Source organism: Natrix helvetica (genome assembly GCF_964273705.1).
Source record: "Natrix helvetica genome assembly, chromosome: 5".
In the NCBI taxonomy this organism is placed as follows: Eukaryota; Metazoa; Chordata; class Lepidosauria; order Squamata; family Natricidae; genus Natrix; species Natrix helvetica.
In genome coordinates this window covers 10,638,863-10,648,893 of record NC_138551.1, presented here as the reverse complement: position 1 = coordinate 10,648,893, position 10,031 = coordinate 10,638,863, and the positions used below count along the sequence as shown (strand labels likewise).

Below are 10,031 nucleotides of genomic sequence, written 5' to 3'. Positions count from 1 at the left end.
ATCTTCTTAAAGACTTCCAGTGTTGGGGCATTCACAACTTCTGGAGGCAAGCTGTTCCACTGATTAATTGTTCTAACTGTCAGGAAGTTTCTCCTCAGTTCTCAGTTGCTTCTCTCCTTGATTAGTTTCCACCCATTGCTTCTTGTTCTGCCCTCAGGTGCCTTGTAGAATAGTTTGACTCCCTCTTCTTTGTGGCAACCCCTGAGATATTGGAACACTGCTATCATGTCTCCCCTAGTCCTTCTTTCTCTTAAGCTAGACATACCTAGTTCCTGCAACCGTTCTTCATATGTTTTAGTCTCCAGTCCCCTAATCATCTTTGTTGCTCTTCTCTGCACTCTTTCTAGAGTCTCCACATCTTTTTTACATCGTGGCGACCAGAACTGAATGCAGTATTCCAAGTGTGGCCTTACCAAGGCATTATAAAGTGGTATTAACACTTCACGTGATCTTGATTCTATCCCTCTGTTGATGCAGCCTAGAACTGGGTTGGCTTTTTTGGCAGCTGCTGCACACTGCTGGCTCATATTTAAATGGTTGTCCACTAGGACTCCAAGATCCCTCTCACAGTTACTACTATTGAGCACGGTACCACCTATACTGTACCTGTACATTCCGTTTTTGTTGCCTAAATGTAGAACCTTACTCTTTTCACCATTGAATTTCATTTTACTAGATAGTGCCCAATGTTCAAGTTTGTCAAGATCCTTCTGTATCTTAAGCCTATCTTCTGGAGTGTTGGCTATTCCTGCCAGCTTGGTGTCATCTGCAAATTTGATGAGTTCCCCATTTATTCTCTCATCCAAATCGTGGATGAAGATGTTGAAGAGTACTGGGCCTAAAACAGAGCCTTGGGGTACTCCACTGCATACTTCCCTCCATGTAGATGCAGTTCCATTGAGGACTACACGTTGAGTGCGGTTGGTCAGCCAGTTACGAATCCATCTGGTGGTGATGCTGTCTAACCCACATTCTTCTACTTTATCTAGTAGTAGGTTATGGTCTACCTTATCAAAAGCCTTACTGAAGCCCAAGTAAACTATATCAACGGCATTCTTCTGGTCCACTAATTTTGTCACATTATCAAAGAATGCAATAAGATTAGTCTGGCATGATCTGTTTTTGACAAATCCATGTTGACTTTTGGCTATTACTTTGTTTGCTTCTAGGTGTTCGCAAATATATTGTACTATTTTTAGTTTTCTTATTCATAACTTAAGCCACCCAGAGTCATTTTGGAGTTGTGGGGCTGTAAATCTCGTAAATAAAATAAAAGTAAATAAAAGTAAATAATTCTAGAGATTTTCCTCTGGAATAAATATGTTTCCATACTACAAAACATGCCAAATATTTATATATAGAAATAAAGAGGCATAAGAGTGTGCTTATATAATAGCCCTGTTCTATAAGCTAATACTTATCTGGAAAAAAGATTATATACAGTTACTTATGGATCACATTACACCTGAAACAATCAGAAATGTAATTTTTGCCAGCTCTGAATCCTCCATTAATTCATAAATGAATACAAACACAGATTTGTATCAATAATTCTATCCAAGACTACCATCTAACATAGCTTAGTTGTCGTACATATTTATTTTGCAGTATTGCCTTTAAAAAGGAACAAGTTGTTGATTATTTAGATGAGTTAGATACAACTGCTAGTCTTGGGAGCTTATGAAATAGTCATGAATTAAGGACACTATTAAAAAATCAATATAGATACAGGGTTCTCTTCCATGTATGTAGTTATAAACAGACACAAATTCTTCAAGGTGTAAATTTTAGAGTCCTCTAAGATGGCAATTGAATAATGTGGAAATTGGATTAAGAGCATTTAAAAAATAATTCCCGTTACAATAAGGAAGTGATTCATCTATGACAAAATTCATTAACAGGGTCTGGAACTACCATGATATTGGAGGATCATTGGAATGGCAAAAATATATTAATAACCATAATGATGTAAACGTTTTCACTTATATTAATATATATGCATTCATGTATACACACTGTGAAATACTATTCTCACTCAGTTGTGCATAACATTGTTTTTTCCTTAAAAATTAGGGAATTGGTTTTAAATTATTAGATACATCTTGGTTTCAGAAAAAAAATTCCCCTCCATAAAGATAAGCATTTAATAAAGGTAAACAAGGATTTACAAATATTTATGAATAAATATTCCTAAATATAAAATACATATTGATTTATAAATGTTACGGTGAAAGACCGAAATCTGGTGAATGTCGACATTCACCGGTGAAAGACCGAATATTTCATTACATTGTTTTACATTCGGACCTTCACCGGTGAATGTCGACATTCACATAGTCGCTTGGTGTATGTCCGAAAATACCCTTATCCTCTCGACACCCTTACCCTAATCCCCTTACCCTAATACCTCGGCTCCTCGCTTCCTTTTAAGCGTCTTCTATTCGCGGAGTTTTTTTTTTTTAAACCTGCGATCCTTAAGAAGACGCTTAAAAGGAAGCGAGGAGCCGAGGTATTAGGGTAAGGGGATTAGGGTAAGGGTGTCGAGAGGATAAGGGTATTTTCGGACATACACCAAGCGACTATGTGAATGTCACATTCACCGGTGAAGGTCCGAATGTAAAACAATGTAATGAAATATTCGGTCTTTCACCGGTGAATGTCGACATTCACCAGATTTCGGTCTTTCACCGTAACATAAACACACTATAAAGTAAAAATATGTATTTGATACAAACATAAATAAAATAGAAAATAAACCATATCTTATAATAAAATATTAATAAATGGTTTTTCGTGCATGCAAACATGTTTGAGATGAGATACTTCTGAATTTCCGTATTATTCTGGAGAAAGCCTTTTTCGTCTATATTTTGCAAGCCAGGCATCTTGTCAATCCTTCATGCTAGGTGAAAAAACCCGTCATGAGAGATCTGATTATTACATCTAAATCATTTTGGTTATTCTTCTCTGCATCTTTTTTTTTTTTCTCCCTATTATTTTTTTGAGATAGGTCCATGTTTTGGGTTCATACCAGGTCAAAGAAGCCTAGTTCATCCTTTTTACAAACGAAGTATAACACAGCATTATCTTCAAATCTTGTGCTGGCGACTTAAGGAACTAGAAATGGAATAAAGGTAGCCCTTGACTTACGACCATAACTGGGACCAGAACGCCTTTTGTTAAGCAAAGGAGGTTATTAAGTGAGTCACACCCAATTTTATGACCTCTTTGCTGCAGTGCTTAATTGAATCACTGAGTTGTTCAGCGAATCAGGTGGTCACTAAGTGAAGGCAGCTTCCCCCCTTGACTTTGCTTGGCAGAGATAGCTAAGCTCACAAATTGCAATCACTGATAACTGCCACACGCCCATTGCATTTTGATCAGGTGACGGTGGAGATGCTGTAGCAGTTGTAGAAGTGAGGATCGGTTTTTTTGGTCACTATTTTCAGCACCGTTTGAATGGTCACTAAACAAATGGTAGGTTAAGGACTACCTGTATAATCCCACCCATGGTCCTGAAAATGCACACCATTTCTGACACAATAGCAACACACCACTTCCTTGATCAGAATAATAAGACGGATCCGTTCAAAATAAAAAATTAAAATAACCACCTTACTCAGAACATGGAATTTCCTACCTTCTCCTACTGGAAAGGTTTTCTTCACTTTCACTTATTACCAAGACTCTGCTGGAACCTCCCTGACTTGCTTCACGCATCACTTCAATCTGGATTATTATTTTGGGAAAACACAGGGACACAAAAAGAAAACGTTTTGAGATTCAAGGGCTCCTTTATCTGCCTCGAAGACAATTCCTAAATTTCCTGTAGAAAAATGACATCGCCTGGAAACTCGCATCTTAAGCAACAAAAAGGCAAAACCATCCTAGTTTGGCTATCGATTTTGTTTTGACTCCAAAACTGGCCTTGTCACATCTTTATGCTACCTGATTCTTACTCGGCCGCGAACCTTTTATGAAAAATAACAGGAATTCACTTATGTATAATTAACTTTGAAGTCCAATGACACTTGAAACATTTTCAAACGTCTGGACTGTCGTGTGGCTGCCTATTACATGATTTACTCCTCTTCCTCTGTTACTTCCTGTTTGTCTGGGAGTATCAGAAATTGATATTAGAGACTACCTAGGATAAGGCACAACTGAACAACAACAAAAGGTTTAGTAAATCAAGCCATTTCTCACTGGAGATTGATTTAATTATTATTATTTGATTCCTTTTGTTGGATATGTTTCCAAAGATTGTGGGGAACAAAGCTGCTGACCCAGCCATGTTTTATAACCAGGATGGCGAACCTATGGCACCTGTGCCGGAAGTGGCACACAGAGCCATCTTTCAGGGCATGCCAGACGTCGCCTGTTGCTCTTCCAGATTCCGACCCGCGCATGCACGCAGGCCAGCTGGTCTTTGCGCATGCATGCGTGCCAGAAACTGGAAGACCAAATGACCATTGCTGTAAAACTGTTCATCCGGTTTCCGACACTCCCGCGCATACGCGCTGGGGAGCTGCTTTTCCGGTTTCCGCTGCTCCCCCATGCGTGCGAGCGCTCCCATTTCACCAACCTTGTTCTATAAGGGGGGCCCAGCCTTCTGGGTATGTGTTTTGGAGGGTGGAAAACAGGTATATTACATTCGGCAATGATTTGACCTGCCAGTTTTACTTCCACCACATCTCCACCCAAACCTTCTGAAACATGGCGCCACCAAAAATGGATGCTGTTACGTATTTACAGGTAGTCCTCAATTTATGACTGGTTGTTTAGCTACCATTCAAAGTTATGACGAACTTCCCCAAGCTCTACTTACAACTCTGTTTTGACGTTCCAATGTCTGCTTCTTCCCCTCCCCCACAGTCATATGATCACATTTTGGGCCTTTGGAACTGGTCCACCTTTATGCAGTTTCTTGTGGTCATGTGACCATTTCTGGCAAAAAAAAACCCCAGCCATTGGGTACAATGGGCTCAATTAACAACCGCTGCAAAAAATGTTGCAAAATCCAGCGTGGTCATATGGTGATGTGCTTTATAACCGGCACGACTTTTGTCCATAATTCTGGGTTCAATTATGGTCATAACTTGAGGACTACCTGTATTACTACCATTTTATGTGCATTGTTGGCAATCAAATCTTGCGAAGTGGGAGAGCAAAGCCTAGGAATTGGAAAAATAAAACGCTGATTCCAGACTTCTTTAAATTGCTACGGTTGAGAAACACCGCTGTACTATGTGCAACACCAGAGATGCTCAGTGAAAATTTAATTTGCAAATATCACAACTCTCTTACCTTAATTCCACCTTTAGCCTTCTTGACACTTTTCTTTTTTGACAAATCTGCATCAGAAATGGATTTTGGAGGGCTAGGAATTTCTACTGATCTCCTGTTTGGAGCTGCAGGGGGGGAAAAAAGATCAAATAAACAGAGCTCTCAAAAGATCAACAATTGCCACACTACAAGCACGTCGCAAAGACGAGAACCGGCAGCTCTGGATTAGGCAGCATTTCTGGTTGTGTTATCAGTTGTCTGAGATAAAATTTATCTAACTTAATTGTGCTGCTTATACAATGGAACGTTAAAAACTTGGAATGTTTTCCTCTCTTCCCCCCCCCCCCCTTTATTTACCATTAGTTGTGTTTATGCAACACAAACAATGTTAAAACTGTTTAAACTCATTTAACAACTGTCTTGTGTAGCAACATAAATTGTGGGCTCAACTGTGATCGTAAGTCGAGGATCTACTTGCATCCAATTAAAAATATGTATGAATTCCCTTCTCTGCATTTTCCATCTTTTTTGCTGCTCCCCTCCCCTAAATGTCATCTATCTATCTTAAGTAAAGTCCAGACTTGGGCAAGACAATAGAAACCTCATTAAGTGAGAATTAAAAAGACCTAATTGTGCTATTTTAGAATTGATCTTCGCCTAAGCTGCAATCAGACAAGCCCTGGAGTCCCATCCCTTGCTCAGTGCAAAAAAAAAAAAAAAAAAATAATCCAAGTTAAGAACTCTGCTCTGCTGAACAGTTACAATAAAGGGGAGACCACGACTTGTGTTAAGTTCCACTGTTAAATTGTCGCAGTACAGAAAATTCCAGGAGTTGTAAAGTCAAGACAGAGTGGCTGTGGTTCCCGGCTTCCCGATTCAATCAGCATACTCCATCGCTGACCATCGGGGATGAGCAATTAACCCCTGTGGAAGGGGCGCGCAACTTGGGCGTCCTCCTTGACGATCGGCTGACCTTAGAAGATCACGTGGCGGCCGTAGCAAGGGGGGCGTTCCACCAGGTTCGCCTCGTGCGTCAGTTGCGGCCCCTTTTGGACCGGGAGGTCTTGCGCACAGTCACTCACGCGCTGGTGACGTCCCGCCTGGACTACTGTAACGCTCTCTACATGGGGCTCCCCTTGAGGTGCGCCCGGAGACTGCAGTTGGTCCAGAATGCAGCCGCGCGGGTTATTATGGGGAGATCGAGATTCTCCCATATAACACCTATCCTGCGCGAGCTGCACTGGCTTCCTGTGGCCTACCGGGTGCGCTTCAAGGTATTGGTCACCATCTTCAAAGCGCTCCATGGCACAGGGCCTAGTTACCTGCGGGATCGCGTCCTGCCCCATACATCCCTGCGACCCACTCGCTCACACAGGGAGGGGCTGCTCCGGGTGCCGTCCTCTAGAGAGTGCCAGGGGGCGGTGCCCAGGAGTAGGGCCTTCTCTGTGGTGGGCCCTACCCTTTGGAATGACCTCCCCCCAGACATCCGGACAACAACCGATCTTCGCTCCTTCCGCATGAAGCTGAAGACCTACCTGTTTTGTCAAGCCGGCCTGGCATAAACGTTACAATCTTGCCACCCCAGGTCATTTTATAATGGGAAATTTTGTTTTTAATATTTTTTGGTTTTAAACTTTGTAAGTATGCTTATTTATGGACTTGTTTTTACCTCCTCTGCACGATATATGGTGCTATCTTGATTATTGCTCTGTACGTCGCCCCGAGTCCCTGTGGGGAGAGGGGGCGACTAATAAGTTCAATAAAATAAATAAATAATAAATAAGAGTAATTGAAGAAGTATGACTCACACATTCAGAAAGACCTGTGGGACTAGCTTGAGAATAAATACACATAAATCTTTAGGTGTTGAAAAAGACTCTTAAACTGGGTGCAATTCCAGGAATCAGCACAGTACTAAGCTAGCTAGAGTAAACAGAGAAAGGAGATCGGCAGAGAACTCCTGGCAAGGAAAACCATTTCTCTAAACATGGGGCTCCAGAGTTACTCCGTCCCATGCCATTCCCCCCAAAACCTTACCTAACGGGGCAGGGCGGACGGTTTTAGGAGAGGCTCTCTTGGGCGAGGATTCGGGATGAGGGGCAACGGGTTGCACCGGCCGGGTCTGTTTGGCTGCCAACTTCTTCAGGCTGACTTGTCTCTTCTCAAACATTTCTTGCACGTCTTCAAGTTTCTGTAGTACTCTTTGGGCATTGCTCTGCAGGAGAAAAAAATAAATAAATTGGGGTTATGTAAGGAACAACTAAGATCATGGCATCCGGCCCGCTCAATTCCTGGCAAATAGATGGGGAAGAAATGGAGGTAGTCACAGATTTTATTTTCCTGGGCTCCAAGATCACCGCAGATGGGGACTGCAGCCAAGAAATTAAAAGATGCTTGCTCCACGGGAGGAAAGCTAGGCCAAATCTAGACAGCATACAAAAAAGCAGAGACATCACCCTGCCAACAAAAGTGCATATAGTCACGGCTGTGGTTTTCCCAGTTGCAATGGATGGCTGTGAAGGTTGGACCATAAGAAAGGCTGAGCGCCAAAGAATTGAGGCCTTTGAATTATAGTGCTGGAGAAGACTCTTGCGAGTCCCTTGGACTGCAAGGCAGTCCAACCGGTTAGTCCTAGAGGAGATCAACTCTGACTGCTCTTTAGAAGGCCAGATCCCGGAGATGAAACTCAAGTACTTTGGCCACCTAATGAGAAGGAAGGACTCACTGGAGAAGAGCCTGATGCTGGGAAAGATGGAGGGCAAAAGAAGAAGGGGACGACAGAGAATGAGGTGGCTGGATGGAGTCACCGAAGCAGTCGGCATGAGCTTAAATGGACTCCAGAAGATGGTAGAGGACAGGAAGGCCTGCTGGGAACGTTGTCCATGGGGTCATGGTATGTCAGACATGACTTCGCAACTAACAACAGCAAAGGAACCAATGCAATGCTTCTACTCCAAAGCATCTTTTCAGCACCTGACGCTTGGTCTTAGCGTTGACCTGGGATGTCTAACCTTGGCAATTCTAAGACCTGTGCAATTCAACTCCCACAATTCCAGTAGTTGGAAGTCCATAAGTCTTAAAGCTGCCAAAGTTGGACACCTCTGGCACTGACTATCAACAGACATTAGGGCCTTCAGATTTGAAAGTTTTGAAATACCTTTGGACAAACGTTCATCAAACACTGGCTGCCCTCTTAGGATCTTACCTTTATTTCTGGGGTGAGAATCATGTCAAACTGGTTGTAGAACTCCTTTGCATTCAGCATCTGGTGGTCCTTGAGAGTTTCCAGGAACTTCTCTATCTCACAAAGTGCAGTTTCGGCTCCCTCTTGTGTCTGGCATTTGTCTACAGCTTGGGAAGCTAAGAGGTAGATTCCAGCTTCACCCCACTGGCTAGCCTTGAAAAAGAGGAGATGAATATGCTGTTAAAAGCTCAGATAATACATTTTGTCAGCTATCAATCCCTGGGTCCACCGTGGTGTGAGCAGGGTCATTTTAGGAGAGCAGAGGAATGAAGAGTTGGCACCATTAATATATTAAACCAGCTGTTAACCCAGCGTGGCCCGGGCATTTGTTTATCCCAATCCTATATTAGACATTCACAAATGTCCGGACCAAATGTAATTTCTAATGTTGGATTTTCTCTCTTACCAGAGGGCCCCCTTGTGGAGTACTGTGAAGCCATTACCATAGCAACTCTACTGTGCTGTACAGTAGAAGCCATTTTAAGGCAGTAGAGAAGAACCAATTTTAAGGCACAACAGGCTGTATCTTAACAGAACCCCAAGGGTTGTTAGGGGTGTCTTACCCCCACAGAATTTGTTTCCAGAGAGTAAGTCATCTGTGTACCAAGATTGGTTGAAATTGCTCGAGGAGTTCCAGAGTTATGTTGGAACATACACATACACACACAGCCATTTTTATATATATAGATGGATATGTTACCATCAATTTGTGAAATTAGTCGTTTTATAGAATGCCTAGGAAATATATAGAATGCCAAAAATGGAACGTCAGAGGACGAAGGACTTAATATTGCACATATTCTATGCAGTGCCAAAAAACAAGCCAGCAGAGTATAGAATACCCCTAAAATGCTATTCTAGCCTTCCTTGTGGCAACAAGTAGTAAATACTTGACTTTTTCTCTTTTCTCTTGGTTTTTCTTTTAGTAGGAAAATCTTGTACTTTATTTTGAGTTTCTTCATTCATTTTCATATACGTCTTTTTAATAAAGGGTTAGGGTTAAGATTGGGATTAGGGTTAAGGTTAGTATTTAGGTTAAGAGTAGAGTTAGGGTTAAGAATAGGGTTAGGATTAGAATAACCGTAGCCCTAACCCAGCGGTAGGATTCAAAATTTTGCTACCGGTTCCGTGGGCCTGGCTTGGTGGGCGTGGCATGGCTTGGTGGGCGTGGCTAGGTGGGCGTGGCAGGGGAAGAATAGTGTAAACTCGCCATTCCCTCCACACTCCAGGGGAAGGTTACTGCAAAATCTCAGTTTCCTCCCAATCAGCTGGGACTCGAGAGGCAGAGAATAGATGGGGTCAGGGCCAATCAGAATTGGTATTTACCGGTTCTCCGAACTACTCAAAATTTCCACTACCAGTTCTCCAGAACTGGTGAGACCCTGCTGAATACCATCTCAGCCCTAACCGTTTTCATGACTCTCTTTTCATACTCCACCTAAATAGTTCTTGTCATTCTGCATGAATACCTAGGTATTATATACAATGTGTCAGGCCTGCA

At 42.2% G+C, this 10,031-nt stretch overlaps 1 protein-coding gene across 6 annotated transcripts in view; it reads right to left on the bottom strand.

Annotated features, from left to right (window-relative positions):
• Window positions 1–10,031, bottom strand: part of MCF2L2 (MCF.2 cell line derived transforming sequence-like 2) — a 251,079-nt gene that overhangs the window by 144,151 nt on the left and 96,897 nt on the right. For all 6 annotated transcript variants that reach the window (XM_081955551.1, XM_081955550.1, XM_081955548.1 and 3 more), the window contains exons 12-15: window positions 8,492–8,683; window positions 7,324–7,501; window positions 5,308–5,411; window positions 3,641–3,729 (exon numbers count right to left, since the gene is read on the bottom strand). In XM_081955551.1, the coding sequence (XP_081811677.1) occupies window positions 3,641–3,729; window positions 5,308–5,411; window positions 7,324–7,501; window positions 8,492–8,683 (563 nt within the window). The remainder of the gene's footprint in view (window positions 1–3,640; window positions 3,730–5,307; window positions 5,412–7,323; window positions 7,502–8,491; window positions 8,684–10,031) is intronic.